The 25,839-nt window shown below is 39.8% G+C and overlaps 2 protein-coding genes across 2 annotated transcripts in view; both read right to left on the bottom strand.

Annotated features, from left to right (window-relative positions):
• Nucleotides 1–543: 543 nt before the first annotated feature.
• On the bottom strand, nucleotides 544–14,451 carry PLD4 (phospholipase D family member 4). The gene is made up of 11 exons (XM_026048649.1): nucleotides 14,401–14,451; nucleotides 11,569–11,658; nucleotides 9,393–9,604; nucleotides 8,572–8,755; nucleotides 7,762–7,882; nucleotides 7,276–7,403; nucleotides 6,820–7,020; nucleotides 6,245–6,384; nucleotides 3,552–3,717; nucleotides 2,448–2,544; nucleotides 544–1,007 (listed from the first exon to the last, which is right to left on the bottom strand). Exons 1-11 carry the CDS (start codon nucleotides 14,401–14,403, stop codon nucleotides 799–801), a joined length of 1,551 nt encoding a protein of 516 aa, XP_025904434.1. The 5' UTR covers nucleotides 14,404–14,451; the 3' UTR covers nucleotides 544–798.
• A 4,853-nt stretch (nucleotides 14,452–19,304) lies between these two features.
• CEP170B (centrosomal protein 170B) overlaps nucleotides 19,305–25,839 on the bottom strand; it is a 53,496-nt gene continuing 46,961 nt past the window's right edge. The window contains exons 16-19 of the mRNA XM_026048617.1: nucleotides 25,399–25,487; nucleotides 24,746–24,839; nucleotides 23,735–23,786; nucleotides 19,305–23,003 (exon numbers count right to left, since the gene is read on the bottom strand). Of these exons, the coding sequence (XP_025904402.1) occupies nucleotides 22,768–23,003; nucleotides 23,735–23,786; nucleotides 24,746–24,839; nucleotides 25,399–25,487 (471 nt within the window). The 3' untranslated portion in view covers nucleotides 19,305–22,767. The remainder of the gene's footprint in view (nucleotides 23,004–23,734; nucleotides 23,787–24,745; nucleotides 24,840–25,398; nucleotides 25,488–25,839) is intronic.

Below are 25,839 nucleotides of genomic sequence, written 5' to 3'. Positions count from 1 at the left end.
ACTGGCCACACAGTTCCTCTGCCCGGACAGCGATCAAGCAGGGATGAAGGCCCCGCTTTGCTTTAGCTCAGCGAAAACACCCCAAGAGCTGTTTCAGTTGAGCTCTGTGCTGACCCCTTTTCACATGGTGAAGCCCTAGGCTGGGTTCCCCATTGCTAGCAGCGGATCACGGATCCGTGGCTCCCAAAAACGTGCTGCTGGAGGGTAGCAAGGAAGGGCTGCCAGGGCACCCTATCTGCCATTGCTGCCAGTCAGTAGCCAGGTAGAATGATCTTGTCAAGGGTGGGTGGCATCACTGTCTTGAAGAGGGAAGTGTTCCCTCCTGGAGGACATCCAGAGGGGCAAGAAGGGATGGAAGAGGCTGTGATGGAAGGAGGAGGCAGCAGGTTTTAAAAACATGCCCTTAGTTCATTAGCAATGTAGATTGTTGCTTATGTGGCTCAAATCTCATACACTGCTAGTGGAACATTAGTGTTGAAATATATAGCTTCCTTAGACAGCACAGAACAGCAATAATGAGCCATTTCTGTATTTCTTCCATGTCCACTTTAATATCAGATAGCTTGCCATATAATTATGTACACATTTCATTAATTCTGAGATGGGTTAATCATATACAAGAAAGAACATGTCACTCTAAAGCAGGTAGACTCAGCTTCAAGGAGTTTTCATATCATCAAACAATCTGGACATGAGGAAGTGAGTCTTCTTTCCCTGAAGATGAGGAGAATAAAGTTCACAGGGAACAAGATTTGAGTATCTTTTTGTTTCAATTTTGAATTTATATTTTAATTCACATCATGATCTACCTCTCCAGTTACAGTCTTTCTGCCCTTGCACATCTTCCAAATTCACTGAATATTTGGAATCCCAGTCTCTTTCAAAAAGCTTTTTCAGTTGTTCCTGGATAGTCAATCGCCACCTTTGCAAGTTGGTTGTATTCTGTTTGATAATTAGTCCCACACCAGCTGTATTAGTGAAGTAATCTTCTGACCAATTGGAAGTCCCTGTGCAATGGAAAATTAACTAATTAGAAAACATAAATTTTTCAGCATTTTGTTTGATATTAATACTTGTTAAATACACATTTGCCTGAGTCTGCTGATTTGCTGTACAATGGCAAATCTCATTAGGGCCAATGGAGCAGCAAAAATCAGGTCACCTCTTTCTCATTTCAGATCTCAGCTTTAGAAAGTCAGTATTAACTGCTACCCTGAAGCTTCATAAGAGTGATTCCTTTGGGTTTGTGTCAGAGATGCATAAATCTACTCATTATAAATTTGAGGGAAAAGTGCAGCATTCAGATATTAAAAAGGTGAAAGACAGCATTTGATATAAATTTCTGCGTTAAAAAGAAGTATTTAATTCTCCCCTTTTCTGTAGGCCAGTATGCTACCACTAAAATAATCTCAAGCAATTTCTGTACTGCCACGAGCAAAGGAATAACAAAAAAAAAAAAAAAAAAAGAGCTCCAGAGCAGAACTTTAGTTGTTAAAGGAAAAGAAAAGGAGAAACTGGACTGATGAATAACTCCTCAGTAACTGTTCTGGATTAAACATGCAATGCCTGCTTTTAACCATTTTTGCCAGGCAAAGGTGGAAATCCAGCTGTATATATTCACGAGGCTCTCTCCAAAGCAACCATTATTAAGAATATCAACACTGTGTAAAAATACACATTTTAGCACTTAGTATTTGTCTTGGTGCTTGCTTTAGCCATAAAATTTTTCTGTCAATTCTAGAAGGTCCTTGGTCATGAAAGCAAATTATCCATATATCTCTCTTCAAAAAACAACTTAGTAAGAGACAAATTCTACTGAAGTCAATTAGAGGTGCCAGTCCTCAGTCCACTGGAAGATTGCTGGTTTTCATTGCTTGGAGAGGGAGCTGACTGAAGTGACAGACTCCTTTCACTATCTCTTTTCTAAGGGATCTTAAAATGATATCAAGAAATAATCAACCTCATGACTGTCAGGAATTGAGTAGCAATTGACACTTTTGTTTTCTCATTTCCATTCTAGAATCCTTTTCAACAAATAGTGCATGGAACTAATCCCTTCTAGCAAATTCTTTCTATTAAACCATGATAATGTTACATGCTAGAGCATTGGCTGCTGCTGCCTCACTCTGAGCACTGCCTGTGGAATTCCTACTGTTCCTAGTGTGCTTGTCACAGATTGTGTGCTCAAGAACTATCATACTCTTAAGGGTTCACGATCATATGAAATAATCTCTTGCTGAACTTGACCTGCATTATTTTTTCTCCTCTACATCTCTATTTCATACAGGGCCGACAGTGTGATAAAGCCATATACTTTGATATGTTTATTTATTCCACCTAGCAAAAATACTTTTTTTTTTTTCTTTTGATATTGCACCCCTCCTCTCTCAGTCCTAGGAGCAGATATCTGAAGATATTATAACAGTTTGGAAAAACAAAATACATACCAATATAAGCTACTTTATCAGTAACCATGTATTTGTTGTGATTCACTCTCCCGTAAGGAATGTTTGTGTGATTCAGAACTGGAACAATGAAGAGTTTCTAAATGGAGAGAAATTAAAAACATATATAGAAATATTAGAGTGAGGAATAGACTGAGTAATTGGACAAAGCAGATTTTCCATATTTTTAAAGAACAGAATAGTACAGAAGGAAGAGATTATTCTACAGATATTAAATGCACCGTTAAAGAGATTTTGCTATTATCCAAGAAAACTAACAAATAGTACTTCCACTAGACATAAAATTGGATGAGCAATTGAGATCAGATAACGATAATGCTTGCTCCACTATGTTCCATTAGTGACAGCTATTACCATTACGGGGCAGACAATTAAATGCAGTTTTAGGCAGCTGTTTAATAGGTCTGCATTTACCATTGATTGCTGCTGTTATTTTGTGCTAGAATGGACTGATCACAAACACGAATGGCATTGTAGACTATAATGTCTCACTTCTTGTGTCAACTTTTACTAAAATCCAACATTTCTGCTTCTTTTATGTGAAAAAAGTAATTGCATCTTACTGCTGTTACTCCTTTCTGCTCTCGTACCTACACCATGTTAGGAGTTTAGCTATCTGCTCCTCTCCCTATGGATCCAGAGTAACCTATGACTTCTGTGTAAGCCTTAGTGTTCATAAACGGGTCAGCTTGTAGAGGCAGCTAAGAGAGCTTTCATTTGTAAAAAATCTGTTAGTAATTAGACCCATCCAGGATACTTCATAGATGAAAAGACTGGTAACAGCCATAAGGTGCCATACAGACTGCTACTGACATGATGTTCAAATGTCAGCTACTACCTTGCTATTGTCACAACTGCTACCAGCAATCATATCTCTCAATATTCCTTTCAATAGTGGCTTCGTCAAAGGTTATCTCTTGGCCCTGATTTTCTCAAGGATATGAGACTGTCAGGCTGTCAATGGAGACAGTCTACTCCATCAAAACCTTCTACTTGCACATACACAGTTGATAGTTTAGATACCAAAATCAGTATGTGAGGCCAAATCTTCAAGTTATCCTATCAAAATAAGCTTTCTTGCCTTACCACATTGACACTGATGTTCATACGGGGGTTGTTGAGAGCACGCAGTGACTTCAGGTAGTTGAGCATAGCTGGGTCAGTGTGGGCCCAGCAGCTGACCAGAAGCCGTATTTGTACTTTGTAGTTGAATGCCACACGTCTCAGAGCATTATCAATGACTGGCCAGTATCTAGAGAAAAGAACGTGGGCGGAGAGAAGTGTACGTCTGCAATATGCTCACTAGAAAGCTCCAACAGTAAACTGAGAATACAAGTGATACCATGTAGAAGTGAGTTCTCTGATGTATTTAACAGGAGAACTCATATCTTTATTGGGGATATAAATAGGGTTTCTCACTACCTTCTTTTACCAGTGTGTTTAGAGACCTTCAGCTCTCTGTTGAATTTGGTTGAAATCAATCAAAAACTTTAAAATTTGGTAAAGTGATCTCAGATATATGAATGCATCTGCATGCATACACACACACTATGAGCCTATCAACCCCATTTCCTTAAGGCATTAAAAATAGCAACTGCAATAGAAAGCTAGATTATACAGCCCAGAGCAAAGGTCAGTGTGCTGCCCAGAGGAAAGCCTAAGAGTCATTTTACAGAATATGGCCAATACAGGCACCTGGAGACTGTTCCTAATCTCCATGGTGGTCCTGTGCCGTCAGCCAGGGTAGAAGAGCTCTCTTCCTTCCCTTTGCCCTTTCTTTATTTAGTATGTCAGGTGCCCCCAAGAAAATAAACACAGCTGCACTCTCTGAACACGGGGCCTGTCAATTTTCCTGGCATTTGTGTTGGCAACAGCATAGGGAAAAAGATTTAACATCTTGCGCCTAACTACTCAACACTACACACTGGGCAGCGTAAAGGCCTAGGACTAATGGCTTCAAAAGCTTGCGCAGCACTTTTTTTGTAATTATTAAAGCATTTCATTATTTTACATTAAAATGTAAAATATTGAATAGAGATAAACATCTTTGGTACAGTTTAGAAGACTGACACAGAGCGAGGTCGAGCAATCACCCACAATCCCGTAAGCAACGATGAATTCATTTCGCTCACTTATTTCTTTTAATCTAATGTATATACGAAGGCTTGAGTCTACAAATCCTTCCTCACATATAGTCCGCTTTCAATCAACAGAGCAGCCATGTGCTTTTAGGCTCAGGCTGTCTGCAACTTGCAGATCCTGAAAAACTTGAAAAAACATACAGTTCAGAAGCACTTTTTCTGAACGGTGCCTTTTTTTTTTAATATATCACTTTCTAGTTGATTAACACTCAGACATTAAAAAAGAAGCTTTGTTCTTGCAGCCTCAGCTGCTAGAAGAACCTAACCTGAACGAATCAGCCTCAATTCATTACACTACAGCTGGTTGCTGTGGAGATAGCCTGAGGCCCAGTGCACCTTCCCTGGGCCTTTCAAACTCTTGTTTGCATCAGATTAGGCCCTAGATGTCACAAATGGTGGATTAAGGTTTAAGATGAAGAATGAGGAGCATTAACACACTCATTCCTAAGGGAGAAAAAGAGACTTTCTGTGAACGTGTTCTTAGGCAAAAAGCAGGACATGAGAAACAGAGATTCAAACTTACAACAGAAACAGAAAATCCTCTAAGCATTTTGATTTACAAAATTATCCTTCACATGTAAACTAGTCATTGAGAATGTGCTCCAAGTGCAATGAAAAAAAGAGTGGACAGTGGAATTATCAGCGTCAATCATCATTCTGCAGACTTTGTGCACTACTAGATATGCTCAGCTGAACAACACAGGCTTTGCACAAGTCATTCCAGAGGACATGATGAATTATATAGTTGCGGGTAAATTATTTAGATATTTGAGAACCCAGAAATGTTATAAGGATTACTTAGATAATGCTCAGATAATAGAGCTCTTGGTTGTATGTAAACATCCTAATTCAAGCACATCTAAGAGTATGTGGAGTCTTTGTGGTTGTCCCATGATTCACTGACTTTCGCTCTTACTGATATGCGGAGCTGCATAATTTTTGCAGTGACCATGAGGACCTTGGCAGTGGTCTCCTATGCAGTTTGATCATTCCAGGTCACCACTACCTTCCTGTGTTTGCAGACTGCTACTGCATCTGTCTAGCATGCTTGAGGAACTTGGATGTCTTTAGATGGAATTGTAAAAGAGAAAAATCAAAACCAAGAAGTATCTTTTAGAGACTGTTAGAGCTACTATGGCAGAGGTCAGTAAGGACAGAGCTAAGAAAAAACCTCTAAATTGTATATTAAGTATATCAAAGAGCAGAGAGCAGACCCAGAACTCAAGAATCTTCAGGGCGATATTTCCTCTGAAAAGTATTTTTAATCTCAGATATAGTTCTGCTCTTCACATTCCTCTATTTCTATATTTATAAAACAGGTATGTTGTACCTTGAATGGAGTTAAACCAGATTATCTATAGCCTGGCACTTCTCAGTTATTTCTTGCTGTGTGAAGCTCATGGGATGTAGCTTCTAAAATGCTAGCAAAGCACAAGGCAGTAGTGTATACCATTCTTGCTGTATCTTCAGAACTCAAGCAGCCTACAAGACAGTTGGGATGGGGAGCAAAGCCTCAATTTGCTTATGAAAATTGTCTATTTTCCTTCCAGAAGGGTGGCATTTTTTTCCTGTAAAAAGCTCAAGCAGCTATAAAAGTATTGATAAACTCAACTAATTTGATCAGGATTAAAATCATACCTTTGTGGATGAACAAAACGACTGGTAGGGAAATATTCCATAATGGAAACATAGACAAATTTTGCTGCTTCACTGATAATACTGATAATAGAAAAGAGGTCATGGGTACGACCTTTTGGACAAAATGTAGAAGGAGAAGCCTATAAAGAAGAAAATATGCAGGTCAATGATTCCGTCCTTGTTTTGACATACTTTAATTCATTTCTATTCAATTCTGTTCAGTTTTCATTACAATAGAACAATGCATTGATGGTGGAGCACTATTGTTTCTCATGACTTCCCTACCCTGATGGGTCAGCTGCTCATGAAAATATTGAGCCCGCATACGACTAAAGCATTCCCACATCCTGTCCATGCCATGTGACTTGATAGTCTAAAGCTGGCTCTGCCAACAAGATGCTGGCTCTCACAGAAGCATGTCTAGCTGACTCCTACCTTACTCTGTGAGTAAAGAAACGATTCCATGAATTATGACCCAAGTGGAGCACAAGGAATTGAGAAGCACTGAAGAAACTTTTCTGGTCATGGGTTAAGTATAGTTTACAGTCAATCTTTTTATTTTAAAACATACTTACAGAAAAATAGGCTTTTGTCAAGGTTCCGTTAACCTCTGTTTCTAGAGGATGATACTTATTAATGTTGGTAGAATAGTTAAGAGGCCAGGGGGATGGGATGGTGGCATTAACATGTCCAAGATTCCAGTAAGTACTAAATGTTTTCCAGAGATCTTTGGCTAAGCAGCTGCAGTTGTATATTACAGCACCAACCTCTTTGACCTGCAAAGAGAGCAAGCTGTGTCATAGTTCAAGAAAGAACCATCTCCACCTTCTGGAGCTTCTTTGATGTCTGCCCTACTCAACCAGTACTTTACATTATGATTTTGCAAGATTAATGTATTTGACTTATTGTTCCCAGAACTGTTGACTCGATTTCATCTCTATTACATGCTTTGGTAGAACTTTTCCCCAGATTTTTTTCAAGGAAAGGATGATGGGAAGGTATTTGGTTGAATATGCTGCAGCAGACCTTACCTGAGATAAAGATCTCCAGTCCATGTTTGCGCTACCAATATATACGTGTTTCATGTCTACAATCCAGAATTTGCTGTGCAATACACCTCCTGTCAAATGTCCAAAATCGATCTCTCTAACATGAGCCCCTAAAGAAAAAAAGGGAAGGAGGTAAAAAGGTTCAGATATGCCTTACAGTCATAATATGTCTAGATATCTACTACCAGTAGCCAGTAGTATCAGCGAAAATTGATAAGCCCTTGTTCCTGGCAATGCAATAATTTGCAAGCATATGGAAAACTTGAACTTCCAGAAAAACCCATAAGGACATAACCACATACACAAAAACTATGACCTAATGCATACACAGTGCTCATTCTGCAAACTGACTTCACGTTCAGAGCACCTTAAAGCACCATGGCAGAGCAGACCTCAGAGACCAATTTCTCTCAGATGTCTTTTTGCAATATTGAAATGCTGAGGACATCACTGAAGTGAGATAGTTACCTTTTCCTGCTAAAACGTCCAGGTCAGTTGAGTTTGTAGCCAAAGTTGGCTTACTTGCTGCAATGTACACAGAGACATTCTCCGTAAGTAATTTTTCAAACCTCCTCAGAATATCTTCACCCTGCATGATATTTATTTGTTATTCATTGTTTCTTAATATCATTTACTATAACTTTTTATATATGATATTTTGTCATAGTACGTATTTCATGTTATATGCATGTGTGGTTTTATGGGATCTTCCTTTTAAAGAAACCAAACACAAGGAGGATCAGAAATGTCATTACTTTAGGAGTGTTTCAAGTAGAGAAAAAACAAAGATTCTGATCCAGTGTATGACTCAAACTTTATTTTGTGTCATTTAATGCTGTAAGATATAAAATTTCAAAGTGCGAACAGCATTCCAAACCTCAAGAGTGAATCTGCCAATGAAGATCCGCTGTTGGATGCTGATGCTCAGCAAATATTCTGTATCATTTCTCTTTAAAGGGAATGGCAAAAGGAATGGCCTCATCTGAATACATCTCCCTTAAGTTTCCTCATGTAGAGGAAAACTATAAACTTACTACTCTGAGTGCCCTTGAGGAGGAAATTAAGGACATATGTCCCAGAGTCCATGAGGATGCTGAGGAAGAAGGCTCAGGAGGTCCTATTATCAGTTAGTAATAAACAGATCAGCATCTAGTCTTTGATCCATCCATGATACCAGATGGATGGCTAAACTCTCTACCTGCCTGATGTAAAGTGGCCTTATCTATCTTCTGCTGTGCTCCAGCCCCTGCCTTTGGCTTGCTGTTGATTTTCTCCTACCTGTTTTGAAGATGAATCGTTGACGTTGATATCCTTCCCAGTAAGAGACCAATAGTAAGAAGTTACATGAATTTTTTCCTGGGCTATATCAAGGAGACTCATCCAGGCTCTGTACAAGGGTGTGGCAGCCGTGCTATTTATCTCAAAAGGTAAGTCATAGGGAACATTTTCCACAAGTTCAAAGCTGCAATGGCAATTGCATACTATGAAACAAACATCTGTGACAAAAATGGACACTTTGCAGGAAACCCAGCACCCTGTCATGCAGTACAGTAGGCTATTTTGAAATTCAACCCCAGCAGGAAACAAAATGAGTTGGAAAAACAAACTAGGACTTTATAAGTTGGAAAAACAAAGTGGGATTTTTCTCTATCCCCAATTTTTCTAGACAAGCATATATGTATAATATCTTCCCAAATCTAGCAAAACGGCTTCTCAATGAACTTTTTTTTTTTTTTTTTTTAATTTTACTTTCATAGAAATGGGGACAGAAATGCCTTCCAGGGGCTGATTTTCACTATAATGTCCTCTGTACTTTCTCCCAGTGATGAACTCCAGCTGCTGAAAGAGGATGAGCTCAGCAGAGAGCTGCTTTACCTGTCCTCCCACCTGGGAGAATGGTTCGAGATGGTGGAACAACTATAGGGCTAGGCTGAACATGCAGGTTCTGGAGCTGTGTTATTGCCCCTATCATCTGTCATACTAAGCAACTAGAGATGATCCAATACCTAAACTACCGACCCACTCTTCCCAAATTAGAAGTACTTCATCCACTATTCTACCAGATGAACCTTCTTCATGAACCTTCAGGCTCAGTTTACCTGCAGGAATCGTTAGATCTGATGGTAGTCTCCTCTTCAGTTATTCTGTCTCCCAAGATATGCTCATACAAGACTTGCTCCTTATTCACCTCTTGGTAAATGCCGACAACTGTTCCTTCTCCTTCAGGATCAACTGCAATATCTTGTTCCATAAAATAAACAGCCACGAGGACAACAAGACTAAGCATCAAAATTGCCTCAAAGATCAAGATCTAGAACAGAAGCCAAAGAAAGTAAGATTTGACCAAGTTCAGGTGTTCTCCAGGTCACTGATAAACCAGCTGATGCACAAGCTACCTGTTGCAGATGAGTGAGTAAATTATTGAACATGGGTTTGGTCTTCAGCTACTGGCAAATAGCATACTTAGACATATCACTTCAAGCAAGTATCACTTGCTGTATAGGACTCAGTTTATGGGAGGACTAAGATTTTTGTTCTGCTTTAATTTTTAGTCAGTCAACATATCAAAACCACAACTGATCTGAAAAGATTACTTTTATTTTAGCACAAAAAATCCATGTAAATTAAATAAAATTTCTACCAAAAATGCTACAAGGAAATCCATAACATAACATAACATAACATAACATAACATAACATAACATAACATAACATAACATAACAAGTTGTGGAAACAAGCCAAGCACTACCATAAGGAAAAAGTTTATGAAGTCAGGGGAAAAAAAAAAGTCTAAAAACAAAGTCAGAAACAGAAGGACATTTTGTGGTTTCTGAACAAATTTTGTTGTTGCCTTCTGACTTGAACCTCATTTACTTAAGTGAAACTGTACAAATCTCACTTATCCATATGGTGGGTGAAAAGTTCTAATCTGGTTAATCAGCTTTATTTGCCTTTTTCGGTACTTTTCTTTTTTCTTTATTTTTTTGGAATGTCTATGAAAAAAAAGAAGTATCAGGGCTACTCAGTGTATCCAAAAATTCAAAAACTACAGAAACTAACTTTGAAACTCACAGCACAAGCCCTATATCTTCTGTATTGAGGAGACAAAGACATCACCAGTGCAGAGCAACAAGACCATTAGCTTATCTTGTTCTCTCCAGCAATTCTTGGGATCTGAGAGCCCCCACTACCCATGGTAGGCAATCTGCACATCACAAAGTTGAGCTCTCAGACCTCCAGACAGGGGAATCCCATCTAGGACCGGTCTAGAGGCTGTAGCTATGATTGTAAACTCCCAAAGTGAAACACGAGAAAACTGTGCAGACAACAGTTTTACTCTTTAGCTGTCACACAAGACATTAAAAAAAAAAAAAAAAAGGCAAATGTCCCAGGTGGCTTTGAAAACATCCATTGAGGCTTTTATATGGATAAAATTGCTTACTCTTCGCTTTTTTTTTTTTTTTTTTTGATTATTATTATTTTCTCAAGATCTACAGTGCTACCATCAATTTCTGACGGCAATTTGACCTAAAATGAAAAAAAATGACTGATGAGTCAGGATGATTCCTGACTCTCACTGATGGCCAAAAAAAAATTTAAATCAACTTTTGATGGTTCAGTTTCATACTAGGAACATGTTGCCAAGGTCTTACAAGATGATGCGTAAAATATGAGAGATATTTTGAAGTCCTGCCCTGGCTGTCACAACACTTTACACTGTGAAGTCCAGGATGCTCTAAGCACCACAAATCAGATAATTTCAGAAACTTGTTTTGCTTAGAATAAGCCTGAATTGCACTCACAAGACCTCCCAAAGTAGAGTGAAGGTGAAAAATAAGGTCTTAGAAACAGTTTCATTGTCTGTATTACATGGACCAAATTCCACATGCTTTGCACAGAATAATGGTGTGTTCACAGAAACTGACTTTAGTCAGTTCTGATTTACATCACCAGAAGACTAATTCCATTTCCTTATTTGGTCCTCATTAGCCTCTGTCCTGATGGTGGAAGTGAGACTATTTGTATGAGCTTGAATTACTCTCCTGAGCAAAGGTTGCAGGATTATGCTCTTTAGTACTCCCTTCCGGCAAGGATTGATCATCTTGCCAGATAAATCAATGATGGTTTTGTCACTTGCTTACAGATTGTATCAAAATCTACATGAGTTTCTAAAACAGGCAGTAAAAACATTGTTCCTAATCTATTATTTCTTTTCAGAATTGTCAGTGTAATCTTAGCTCTTGTTAGCAAATGTAGTGTATCCAAATAATTACCGGTTTGATGTTTTTTTGATTGTTCGTGCTTAATTTCATGTTGGAGGACTCATTAAACATCAGGGATGTTTTTAATGCCTTTTTCACAATCTGAAAAACAGAAAAGTATGCAATGGGAAAAATAAAGCTTTATGGCAACATTTGTATAAAGACAGTCATAGGCAGAAAACCAGGTTAGCGCCATTGCTTTATATACACTTCTGAGATTTAAGTACAGATCTGTGCACCATTTTCACCGTATTATGGATATTTAGTGATATTAAAAGATTCCAAAGGGAGAGAAGGAGAGAGGAAGAGAGTCAGTCCCCTGGAGTTTTTCCTCAGTGCTGCCTACTCATAGTAAACATGGCAGTAATTAATGTGTAAGCAACTGCATCGCTGTCTCTTCAAGTTGTCCTTCAACACACGCTTTTGTCCTGATGCAAGCTAACAAATTCTCCAACAAGCTATAATAAAGGCCATAAGCCATGGCAGATAGTGTACAGCATCAACGTCAATGTGCTTATGACTTTGTGATTTCCACCGTCTAAGATCCTCTTCCCCCTCAGTGGCAACCGTGACCCTGGGAAATAACTTAACCTCTGTTCCTCTTCAGGCTAGAGTGCTTCTACTCCTGAGATATCATGAACAGAGGCACCACTAAAACATGCCCAAAATTCAAACAAATGGTGGGGCAAAGGTAGTTGGCTGCTCCCCTAACTTGCCTTTTCAAATGCTTAAATGAAACACTTCTTACATGCCTATGGGGTCATGAATCAACTCTGCAGGAGAGAATTTACCCCACAGGATTCAGCTGTCATATCTGAGAAGCAAGATGTGCATTCTGGGGTATGGCAGACTTCAAAAACTGATATCTCATGATACCACCACCTGTGCAGTTTTCAAACTACTACTTCCTATCCTTAAGCCTTGARGCATTTTTAACGTGGAGTATGATCATGTTGTAATGGTATCAGATAGGTGGCTGCTCTATGGTTGGTCATACTTGAGCTGGGAGAAAGGTAGGACATATGCAAGAGGCTTTTCCAGTCTGTCCTGCCATATTTTCAGTGGTATCAGTACCTGAAATGGAGGGGTGCATGTTGCCTATCCCGTCACCACGTTATGCAGTTTGGCCATACAGATTCTCCCCTGCCTGCTCCACCTTTCTGCGCTGATGCTGTGACCACAGGGTCCAGGCAGGAGTCAGACACAGGGCGGGCGCAGCCTTAAAAGTCTCCCTGTGGGATCCATGTCACATAAACTAGTGGGAGGAAACAAGAGATGGAGGATGTCATAAAGAACAAGGGACAACACAGAGCGGGACATGAGAAGTGAGACCCAAGGTGGAAGAGAGGCAGAGGAGAAAGGTGGAAAGGGCCTGAGCAGTCACACTTGAAAACATTTGAAAACCACAGAGATGGCCCCTTAGTTTCTGTTTCAGGGGCTGCCTGTTGGGACTCGTAGTCAGGGCTGTAGGGCCTAAGCTCCAGAATGGTTTTACTGGCACTTTTCATAAGCACTTCCCTTTGCTGCACCTAAATCCACATGCAAGTACTTACACCAGAAAGAGTTATAAACACCAGCAGCCAAAAAAAACACTCCCTCGGCCCTACAGAACCTAACTGGTTGCTGACGGTGAAACACAGTCGTCCATTCCCTGGTGAGTGTCAGTCCCTAACGCCCTGGAGGCCCCAGTTCATGGAGGGCTTTCATCACAGGACAAAGGCATTTGTCCAAGGCAAAGGGATTTCAAAGAAGGAGCAGAAAGACGCTTGAGAAAAGCAACAGCGGCCCTTGAGCCTAGGCCGGGGAACGGCTGCCAGCTCCCCCGCCCAGYGCTGGGCTGCCTTGGCAGCTGCTCCCGACCTCCCTGCACGCTCCCAGGTCTGGTTGTCCCAGGGGAAAAGATGGCACCATCTGGGCTGCGTCTCATCCCCACCCTGGGCGGCTTTGGCAGCTGCTCTGAGCAGCTGGGCCCGCGGGTAGCAAAGTGTCCCCCTTGGCTGCGCGGGGTGACTTGCAGCCTGACACGGAGTCCCTGGGGTGCCGTGGGGCCCCTCCGGCCCCCTGAGCTAAGTGGCTCCCTACAGCGCTTGCCATGATCCTAATGGTATCGCTGTGTATCGCAGCTGCAGGTGCCCTTGCAGCCACGTGAGGCTTCAGGAGCACCGAGCTTGTTTCAGTTCTCCTTTTCAGCAGCTACAAAATGGCTTCAAAAAACAGCATTTCTCATAAAAAATATTAGAGTGAACATATTTCCTGTGTGCCATAAAATAACAATCTGCCATTTGGTTCAGATTATGATCTTCTAGATAACTTGGATCTTTGATGGGTTAGAATCCTGGCTGCTGTACACACGTCACAAGACCTGTACAAAAATACATAAATGGGGGAGTGCCTCTTCCAAGTTCAGTTTTCAAGGAAGAAAACATCGTAGGCTCAACCAGAAATCTTAAAAATAATATTGTGGCTAGTCAGTAATTAATCATGACACCCTCTAAGCTTCTGGATCTACCAGCTGCCAGTTTCAGTACCTGAAGTTTCTCCAAAAGCAATAAATACAAGCACTGCCTCGGCGCCTGCAACACAAGCTAGTGCCAGGACCGGCAGGATACACATAGGAGACTTGTTTATAACATTAACTTACTTTATCCCTGCTCCCCCAAATAACTTTTCATACTTCTTTTCTCTACGTTTCAGGCCCTACATTTCAAAGCCTTGCAACGATGAGACTAAAGTATAAGGCAGCTTCTGGAGAAGATATTTTGTGTACCTCCTATGAGCAAAGTGCATTCATCTCTCCATTGCCAGCGCTCCCAAGACGACGGTGCAATAATTCTATCTACTTACCATTCCGGAGACCTCTTCTTTTGCAGATCTCCTGCTGCAGTTTGATCTCACTCACAACTACACTCACAGAGATGGTGCACACCCTTTTAGCCGGCAGATTCACTTCAGGTTCTTCGGTTTTCTTCCCTTCCTCCTACTACAGCTTACTTCCTCTTAGACATAATTTCAAAATAGTCACTGGTGGTTAGAAATGCTGAGATCTCATCTAGCTACAGCAATCCAATTCTTCGACTCCAAGGTCCGATCTCCACCTGTTTGGCATAACTCACTGGGCACTGCTTTCCACATCCCTGACCTTCCTTACTCTGAGCTCAGCGGCTGATTATCCACTGCTTTCCATGGTCTAAGATCAGGGCGTATTCTTACTGCTTCACTGCTGAACTCACCGGTAACTTCACTTTTAAACCAAAGAACAAACTCATCCAAAATCACCTCTCTACCTAGATCCTTAAGCAAGCACTTGGTAAAATCCCTTCCCTGCCCCTCTGGTCTCAAGTGAATATTCCTGACTTGGACTCCCCTAAGGGAGTAAGCGAGCACCTTCAAAATGGTGTAATTTACAACCTTCATCTTAAACAAACTATATTCAGAATCTGCAGTAAAATTTTTGAAGGAAAAGATGATATGTGCATGTTAGATGTGAGGCATCTTCTAAAATAAATGTCCTCACATCACCCGTAAAATCCAAAGCCTGCAGCTCTGTTGATATAGCTCAGTATAACTCGGTAGAGCATCGCTGCTGTTGCCTCCCACCAGTTCCTTATGACTTAATCCCATTCAACTGAAGGATGTAATTTCCTAGTCCAGCATCTGAGGAATGTTTTTGTACAGGGAAAAGAGCTGGGGAGACTACTGTGACTTCAGAGGGTCATGAGGCTTTATAATATCCTGTCATAACCTACAGGTACAGGTAGAAAAGCTAGAAAGAGTCAGAGAAAATGTCAGGACACAGCAGAAAGAGGCCTTTATCTGGAAAGATGAAGATGTTATGAATTCTCTTTCAAGAAGGCCAAAAGAAAAAAATAAAAAAGGAAAAGAAAAAAGAAAAGATGATCGGGGAGCAGAGATGATGCCTGTCTGATGAGCCAGCACTACCTGAATTTGTCCGTGAGTTGGTGAGCTGATGTTCTACACAATAATCTGTCACTGGGACCATCCCAAATCTCCATGGGCTGAGCCAAGACAAAGGCCTATCTCCACCCCTTCCAACCCAAATTGCCACAAAACTAAAGCCAGTATCCTGCCTGACCTGGGCTTGCTCTGCAGCCCACAGAAAAAGGCCGCTCCGGTGAACAACAGCAGGAGAGGTGCACTTTGCTTCTGGAAAGTGCCCCAATCCCCCCACTGACTTCGGAGGGAAACTAAGCGTCTCAGAAAAGCTTCCAGCTAACTGCCTAGCGAAGTGAAGTCACTGTGATGGGTACATGAGCAAGCCTAGCAACAAGCAGCATTGCCCTGTGTATATGCAGGGCTGAAATCCTGGCAGGAGTTACACTGACGTAAACAACAAGCTGCTGGTGGTATCAGTGAGCTCAAGGTTTTACCGCACAAGAAGCAGCATGCTTGCACTGTGTTCAGACTTTAACTTTCGTTACTTCCAGCTTCAACACTAATGATACATCACACTTGTTTAGTAAAATTGCCTTGATGTATTCAATAAAAGTTTGTAAGTATGAGCTAACAACAACTTGCTATTTACATGCCATTAAAGAAACATTAATTGCTCTAAAATCACCCAGAGAAGCTGGGATGTATCACAGGATCGTGGAGTTTCCAACAGAACAAGCTCTAACTCAAAATCAGCATTCCTTTCCCCTGCAGACCACCCAGGCCCTGTGTCTCTCTGGAGGTTCTGATTTGGGTGATAGAGCACAAGCCATCGCTAGCCAGGATTCTTACAAGTGGCTTTTGATGTGTTTAAGAGTTTATGAATGTCCAGCTTGAGATGATGAAATGTGACTGGTTTCCAGAGACCACTTGGGAACAACAGTCACCAAAAAACACATTTCCAGAAAAAGGCATATTTATCCTCATTTTTAGCAGCTCTCTCAAGTCCTACTCCGATTAATCTTGCTGTCTCCTTTTCCTACAGGCAAAGGCCTGGTTTCCCTCTGATTATCTGACCTCACATACACTCACATCAATTACACGTTTCTGGTCTAGCAGGGTTGGAGCTGGGATTCTTAAGGATATTAGCAGGCTTGTGAGGAGAAGTAATATAGATTATTTGACCAAAAGGGGCTGAGGGGAAAGAAAAGGAAAGAGAGGTCAAGGTTTGGGGCCAACAAGTAACCTCAGTTATTCCACCTCTTCTGTACCTTGCAGACAAGGCTCCTTCTACTGTTTGTTCTGGAAGGGGCCTTGCCACCTTCCTATACACAGCATAAATAAAACTCTCACCTTAGAGCCACGTGTCACTCTGTGGTTATCATATTCCCTCTAAAAAACGTGCTTCGACTCCAATCTGCTGGAAAGCTACACTGAAAGATAGAGTGAAATACCTTTTAACCTATACGTGGGAGGCTTGCTAAGAAAAAGCTGCTAGTTTAACATGCTTTCATCTCAAAGAGCTATTAATAAATAAGAACGATGCTGCCACAGTAGAGATTACTACAAAATTATACTTTCATTTTCACGAGGAACTAACCAGCTAGGCTCTGAACACCACCAGTCAACAAGCAGGAGGGAGGTAGAAACAGCCAGGGAATGGGGGTACAGAAGTACAGAGGAGGCACTCTTTTAACAAACCTTTTCTGGCACTGCTAGCTCCTTCAGCAAGTACAATATTTTCAATAAAATATTTTCAGTAACTGCAGTTAAGAGGAGTTAAAAATAAAACAAACAAGGAAAATGCCCACAGTTAGGGAGCATAGGGAGCAGTATTTCCCAGCCCACAGCCACCTTGCTCTCCAGGCCAGCCCTGCATACCCAGAAAATCAGAGCTGGCAGGGTCTTGCTTTGAAATATCCACAAATGTCCTTGTAGAAAAGGAGGCAGGACTCAACAGGAACATCAGGGTCTATCCRTTAATCTCCACTCAAGGTCAGTAAATCAGGATCAGTCTCCATCATGATTTAGAGTTTTGCTCTAAGGATGGATCCTGCCAATCCTGCTAATGGGAACACTTTCTGGTGTTCCTTTCTATAAACATGCAGAAAATGGGACTGTGTATTTCCTAACATAGATGAGGATGTTAAAGATCAAAGCAGATTTCAGCTGTACACACAGCAGGAAGATGCACTACTTCTGCCTTTTATTGCTTATTTTTAAGTTCTGCCAGATAACAGCTGTCACTATGCTGCAAATAGTTCTGGCCACAGTTCCACTACCTCTTACTTTTATTCAGTCAGGCTGTTAAAAATTAATGAAGTGGATACATTATTGATTCCAAGAGGGCACTTCATGTAGCATCCAAACTCAGGCGTCCCTCAGCACTGCTGGAGAAGGCTGTGGAGATGTAAGTGTACAATTTAAACCTGCATTTTGGAGAACGTGGAAAGCTTTCTCTTCAGATCCAGCACATACGGAGTGAAATAGCRAACTTTGAGAATGCTTTTGGAGAGAGGCAGGGGTGTTTTCATGATTTTTTTGTTTTTCTTTAAATAAAAAACTTGCCTTACAAAGGGCTCATTTTCAAGGATCTAATGTAGACATCATCAAGAGATGGAAATCTCCCACTGCTCCTGGCTGGATTGTGTAGGAAAGAAGGAGTCAATATTGTTTCCTAAGTTCCAGGAAGGATGCAAAGTTCACAAAGAGGAACTCGAGGAAGAAAAGAGCGTCGTGATATAATTAAGGGTAAATCAAAAGAATTTCTCACACAGCTAATGCAAGCTTTTATAAAGTGTGACCTTATTATATATATAAATACATATATATATTTATGTATCTTCTATATGACAGTTTTCTTCAATGACACAACTGCTGGAGTTTTGTCATATCCAGGTTGGATTCAACTTTTTAAAATATCACAGAGATGAAAGATCTCTGTGAGATAAAATGGTATAAAATGGCAAAGATAAAATGATATAAAAATGCAATAAAGCATCAGCGTACCAAAGTGGGCAGTAAGAGCATCCTCACAAGACGACGACTTGCAGACTTCATTCCTGTAACTGAAGCAGGTAGGGGAAAGGAGACTCTTGTTCTGTTAGAAGGGGATCCATCCAGGCCACAGATGTGACCCAGCTGCACCATCAGTTTTCAGTTGCTGCTAATTCTTTTGTTACACTGTGTTTATGAACAACAATATGAAGAGGCAGTTAAAAAACTGTTTAGCCCTCCAAGCACACACTTGCCCCTATCCCAGAATTAACACACCAAAACCCAGCGTCGTACTGTCACATGATAAAAGAATGATTTATTAGAGCAACTTTATGATAAAATTATATAAAATAACAATTTATTTTTTAAAGACATCCACAATATCACCTCAGAACAAAATGTACATATACTGCCTATAATCCAAATAAAAATAAATTACCATTAAAAAAAAAAAAAGAAAAAAATAAGGGTAGGAGAAACAAATCAAATTATACACAGCATTTTGCAGGGGGTGTGGAAAAGAGAAAGTCAATCAATCAACTGAAGTCATACAAACGTGTTTCAGCTTTACTCTCAGACAGCTCAGCTTGCATTTGTGTTGCATGCAAATGGAATGATCCAGTGAACAGTTCAGAACAGCAGAATCAGCAGCATAACAACAGCAGATAGTGAAATAGGCACAATTCAGCACAGGGCACATCGAAAGTGAACAGGTAGTTCTGTGTTTTTTGCAAAAATTATGCACATTTACTGAACTTCAAAAATAGCTAGTATGATCTGCAAATTCAAAGAAAAAACTAGTAGAATTTTATACTTAAATACTTCACTTTTTTTCAGTAGGTTGTATGTAAACATTCCACTAGTTTTGCCTTTACTAAAATTACTCACAGATGATGTAGACGATCTATTCTCCTGCAGCATGACCACAACATGACATTGCTGTAGATACATGGGTCCTTGCTCACAAAGCTTGTACACATTCTCTCGGGAATTTACATTCACTCCATCATAACCGAGTAACAAGTTTCTACATTTCAAAGAACTGAATTAAGAACATGGTTTTCAAGTATAATGGATGAACCAAGGACTGGGATTTTGGAAGGTGCTCAAGGCATCAGGCACCTGAATTGTACAGACAACCAAGAGGACCTGAACACCTGCTTTCCTCAAAGTTTGAAAATCCCACCCTTCATTACATTTCTTTAGTCAAATACAAAAAAAAAAAAAAAAATAACATGAAAGCAATAGGGTATGAGAATGACCCCCGGGTCAGTGCACCCTTAGCAAGCTCAAAGAAAAGCCCATCCTCAGCTCTCTGAAGCCAACAGGAATCCCATGCACTGAACCCAGGCCAACTAGATACACCACTGTGCAGCTACTACGGTCACACTGGAATCACAGAGAGGCATGTTTTCATCAGAGCATACAGCACTGCTCGTGAGAATAAGCAATGGATAAGGTGAATAAAGGAGTTATAATCACGTGGCTAGCTCTTTGGCTTATCTGGAGCAGACAAGTGCAAATGGGGTGTACTTCAGAAGCAGTGAATACGGAAAAAACGACTACATTTCACCACCAATTACTAGGACTGTTTTGAATGCAGAGATCCAAGCATGAATGCTGTGTCGGGACACAGAAGCATTTTATATTTTGGTTGAGTCATAAGTAAAACAAATCAAGATGTTCTCCCCCTACTCCACACATACTCTTTCAAAATTATTAACAGACACCAGCTGTTGCATCCCTATTAGTCATTTGTAGAGGTACCATATATTTTATGAGTTGATTTAATTGATGTAAGGTGTCTGTGGGCTCTCTCTCAAACTCAGAACAGAGGAATCAAGGAGGAAAATCCATTCCTGATGTGTCCATGTATGAAAAAAACACTCGAGCAATTTTCAAGTGAAAGTAAACAGAAGTCATCATGGACACACTGAAAAGAAACAAAATCCACTAGAGCATAGCCATGAAAATATGTAAGCAWGGTAACAAGTAATAATAAAAATCAGATGTCTTCAGAGTAATTATGTAATTAGTGTGTCTCTACGGAGAACTAAAACTAACTGCAATACCTTAATCTGTGAAGGTCCTTCAGCTCTCAGTGAGTTGGGGTAGCACCTGGTCGTATCAAACCCGAGTTGAGAAGGGCTCGAAAAAAGGGTGTATCGTCTACGTCAGGAACAATTCTACCACTTATGAGATTCATCAAGGACACGGTCAGGTATTTCAAGAAAAGACAGATCAGAATAGACAACTGAATGAACACCACATTCAGACAACTCACATATTACAGGTAGAGGAACGTATCAAGGATATATATGTTTTTTAATTCTGCAGAGTATGTTTAATGTTGTCRTCATCTATGTGAAATCCAGTAGATTTCTTCACAGAAGAGCATCTCTGCACAAGTAGATGAGGTTTATCACCTACTGGAACTCTTCAAAGGATATTTATACCTACTGTTTGCCAGCGAGCATCTTCCACACTTAAAAGAAACTAATGGCCTGTTGGCATATCCCATTTTGGGACTGATCCTGTCTCTGCTGAAATCAATAGAAAGCTTTCACTGGCTTCATCAGGAAAGAAATCACGCTCTTTGCTAGAAGATTAAAGTCTGTGTGAACATCCCTATATATTTAAATTATTTTAACTGGTTCCCACTTTTACAATATCCTAGCAAAAAAGCTCGGGTAACTACTGAAGCTAACTATAAAGCACCCCTTACCCATCCCAAAATGTGAAGCCAGCACACAAGAAGCAGTGAAGCTTAGGAAAGCATTTTCACTAGTTAAACGATACACTGTATAAGGGCAAAATGGAACTCATCTGCTCACCTTTCCAAATCCTCTGTAACTATGAAAGAAGATTAGTTTTCTTTACCTGATCATTTTTATTAACCAAGAAGAATGTTAAAGGAATCAATACAAGACGGGAARAACACCATACTGGGTGGAGCAAATGAATCTGGAAGAGGTCTCCTCAAAAACATTGTTTTTTTTCTTACAAAGAAGAAAAAACATTCTTACATTTTTCTTCTTCTCACAAAATTGCCTAGAATTTTGCAGCTCAACTGAAAGACAGAATACAAAATGCAACCTTTTTTTAAACAAGAAATTGCTCAGTGCAACTGCAAATAACCCTTAGTGTTCCTAAGATAACTGACCAAAAATCAAATTCAGACAAAAATCTCAAATGCACCAAGTGCCTTGACACTGTTGAACAGTTTCTGAAGAACACCAGAGGATGGCAGGTTTTCAAGCACATTTGCATTGAAAAGAAATGCATGACAGAACTAGCAGCAAAGGTGGAGCTACATTTAAGCYGTTCTTTTTAGAGTGCCATCAAGTGAACACTAGTTCACAGCAACTGTGCAATTAAGTCTATTATAGGAGCCATTGGAACAGATGCTTTTCTTAGCAATTAGCTGATCACAGACATCTTGGTCTTTGGCCCAGACAGGAGCATTTGTAGCTCACTGTGAAAATATTTGATATTAAAATGAAACAGAAAGCTTAAAGATGACAATTGTACCAAAATCATGAAAGTTTGGCAAGCTAAACTGCAAAATCTGATTTTTTGTACCTATACCTGAAACTTTGGGCCTGAAATATGGTTAAAAACAGTAACTGCATTAATATTTTTACATTCATACCATCATAGCTATCTTTTAACACTTTTCCAATGGAAAAACAAAGGGTTCTGTCTCATTTTGCTTTTTGGACTGAAAACACGATACACAACTTCAGTGTTGTCTCCTTTTCACAGACACCAAAAAGGATTTTTTTTTTTTTTTTACACAGCTGTAATAAGAGTTTCTCCTAGAAACCTGCTATATTGCACCACCATTCTGTTGGATTTGCACATTGATTCCAACAGAGTTGTAATGCTCCGCTTGTAAAATTAAAACAAATGAACAAAACCAAAGCAAATCTAGTGCCAAACAAAGTATTTCTTTTTTCTTTTTAAATCACACCTCATTACAATTGAATAATTATAAATAGGCTAATGCAAGAACACTTTTGTTTYGGCAGTACTGAATGGAGGGTAAAGCCTGTTTTCTTATGGCACTCTGGAAGAATAAGTTGAGTAACTTTCTAAATATCAGTTTGCCTCTCTGCTGAATGTGTGCTGCTCCACAGTGCTAGTCTTCTTTAAAAGGCATACACAGACTTTGCCATTCACCCTCACAGCATAGATTTCTTTTTTTTTTGTGCAATGTGTTAGCAATCTAAACAACTGCTCCACACAACTGTCCACAAATCACTCATACACAGTACTAATACAACAGTAGATTACAATAGGATAGCAATACAAAATACTGTATCAGATCACATATTTCTCTCCATCTGGAATGAAATTTGAATCCTGTAAGCTAGAAGAACCACAGTTCGATTTCTGTGCGTAGTTTCTCATCTGCGCTGGGGACAATGTCTCCAGTGTGGACCCAGAAGTGTTAGCAGTCCTGACTTTAGTGGCTGTAGATTGCTTAGCAGCAGAAGATGCTTTGTTACTGGCAACCACACCCAAGTTTCCAGTAGGGTCAATGACAGCATTTATGACTGGTGGAAAGAAAGGAAAAAGTAATTAAAAAAGACATATATACACATGCACACGTACTAGCAACACCCTGAAAAGTTTCAAAACAGAAGGTTTTCTGKCTTCCAAGCTGTACATGGTACTTGTGTTCACTTCAGTCACAGTATTTTTACTARTATCTTTAGATCTAAGCAACTTTAATAAGCAAAAACCTCTCCCAGACTGAAGTTATGATGACTTTAGGTTTTCTGATTAATTTGCATAAGAGGAACGACAGCAGCAAATACTCTTTAGCAAGAGGCTGGAATGATGCTTGTATTCTTTTTTCATATATCTAAGTTTCTTTATGATGCAAGAAGTCTCTACTGAGATTWTCTTGCCTTCCCTATTGCACCAAGCTCTAGGTACAGAATTCAGGTCAAAAACAGAAAGATTATTGATAATATTAAATATTATCTGAACTGGCAGAAAAGACCTTTGCCAGTTCATCTTATATAAATATGCTAATTATTCCAGAGTATATCCACAGAGTATCTCCACAGCAATTTTTGAAAAGTCAACAATTTCTCTTAAAAGTTGGCAGCAAAGGAAAAATCTGCTGTTCCTTCCATTTACGTATGTAAGAGAGCTCTATACAAACAAACTGAATTACTGCATCCTTTCTATCTCGGTTCTCACCGGCAAATCAAGTCCACAATATTTGGTACAATTTACTGTCACTTATGAGACAAAAGGAACATTTAAAGTAACCAACCTTCAAGTTGTTTCTGAACTCTCCTGAGCTCCTTCAGGATAGAACTGATTTCCTAGGAAAAAAAAATGCATCAGAAGACAGTTAACTAACCAAGTATGCCACGAAGGTAGGAAAATACCTTTTCCAACTAAGTATATTCACATTCAGTTCCAAGTCTAACCAAGTTACTGTTTTATCGAAGAGTAAAAGCAAAGATAGTGTGTGTATATATATATATATATATATATATATATTTAGCTGGATTTGGTCAGCTTTCCTCATGATCTCTACTCTGCCTCATTTTCTTAAATGCTACTACATCACTCCTTTCACAACTATGATGCGTTTGCGATTTGAAATGCTGGCCAGCTATCTGGACATTAAGTGTTCAGAGGCTCCTCCACCCCCACTTAAGAAGAGATCCACACAGATATTTGCAGGCTTATCCTAGAGCAGGATATGAAGGTCATGAAGGTATCTCTGTAAAGTTGTGCAGTTCCTGCACAGTTATACATCTTCTTAACATCAAGTCAACTTGCTGAGTCCACTACTTATATTTTATTGTCATTTATGAGGATGGACAGTAGAGGGGTTATGAGATGACAAATGCCACCACTAGGGGAGGGAGATTTTTACTGCCCTGCTATCAAACTGCAACAGACAAAARCACCTAAACACTGATGAGAAACACCAGCCTATAACTACAATGTGTGAACAGTACTTGTAGAGGATGCTTTGAAGGACATTTAAATAAGACCTAATGCCTCTGAACTTGTACATCTGCTAAAGGACACTTCAAATTACAAAGGAAGAGCTTGGTGAAAGTGACAGCAATACAACTGTTTCTAATGGGAGGAACTCACCTGGTTTCTTCTTACAAGAGTAACAAAAAATGGCAGTTCAACACATGTAAAGGGACTTACAGTTTCAGAAATGGATTTGAGAAATGACAAAGCTTGTTATTTTGGTGAATTTCTTACAAGCATCAATGGGCATAAGCCCTTGATACATCACTGGGTCTCATGGTCTTACCTTGTTTGATGTTTTCAGAATTGGCACTTCATTTTCYGAGTTGATTTTGGCTTCCATCTCTTCCCAGGTCCTTTCTGAGTTCTGAAACAGAATCCTGCAGCACACACAGTGGAATAGGTCTTAAAAATCACCATCCAAAATCCGCTTGCTTAGAAATAAAAGACCTAGTTATCACAAGATCTGGCAACAAAGGAGATTAATGGATTAGCAACAGAACAAAAAGCCTTTCAGCTAATTAAGGAACAATCCAAAGTCCTTCTCCAAATCACAKTTTGTAGGGCAAAAGGAGACTTTGAGAAGTCTTCACAAGCTTTGGTGATCTGCAGTCTTTCTGAGAGCCTTGGGATAGGGAAGGAAAAGGGAGATAAYCCATCCACAAAAACACATTCTTCTTCCCACATGTGACACTTCTTAAAGGCAAAGTTAAGACRTCTTCACCCAAACAAGTGACAAAAGAGATCACAAATAATTATGTTACATCTCCTACAGAACACATATTATTCCCTCCATCTAGACTTCCTGCATTTAGACTATAATCCATTGTCATCTTGCAAAGTCTTATTTTCCACAAGCAACAAGTTTGTGATCTGCATTTCTTAAAAGARCTCAGCAGCAAGTGAGCTGTTCAGATCAGGGACAAAAATATTACTCACTTCATTTTTTCAGCTAGGTTTTCAGTATTTTCACGGATTGCATGGGATAACTGGGACACCGGGTTCAGCATCAGGTTGTCAAAGATTACCTAAAATATAAAAGAAGTTGGATAGAAAAATATTTTAGTAAAATTGGCATAAAAATGGATCATTTTAGACTAAAAATTCTCCATCAAAACATCTTTGTCATGGATCCCTGACAAAGTGATGATCCCTGACATCCCTTTTACAGGGATGATACGAGAAGTTTAAGGGAGATAAGAAGGCATGCCACTTTATTGCATCACTTTTGCAAAAAGATTAATATTAATCTGTTCAGACTGTTGTCTACAAAAGCATATGAAAAAGCAGAATTTTCTGTAAATATCTAAACATTTCTTCTACTAAAAAAGAAGAAAGAAAAAAAGGAGAAAAGGGAGCTGGTTAGGCCAAGGCACTCAG

Source organism: Nothoprocta perdicaria, unplaced genomic scaffold (genome assembly GCF_003342845.1).
Source record: "Nothoprocta perdicaria isolate Ctin4 unplaced genomic scaffold, notPer1 scaffold_56, whole genome shotgun sequence".
NCBI classification, from domain to species: Eukaryota; Metazoa; Chordata; class Aves; order Tinamiformes; family Tinamidae; genus Nothoprocta; species Nothoprocta perdicaria.
This window is presented reverse-complemented; position numbering and strand designations above follow the sequence as displayed.

What these genes read in the sequence shown, in the direction of transcription:
- PLD4 (XM_026048649.1), bottom strand. An exon ending in AGATCTAACGATTCCTGCAG is followed by an intron (nt 8,756 to 9,392) that starts GTAAACTGAGCC and finishes TTGCCATTGCAG; the next exon opens with CTTTGAACTTGTGGAAAATG. An exon ending in ACGATTCATCTTCAAAACAG is followed by an intron (nt 7,883 to 8,571) that starts GTAGGAGAAAAT and finishes AATATCATGCAG; the next exon opens with GGTGAAGATATTCTGAGGAG.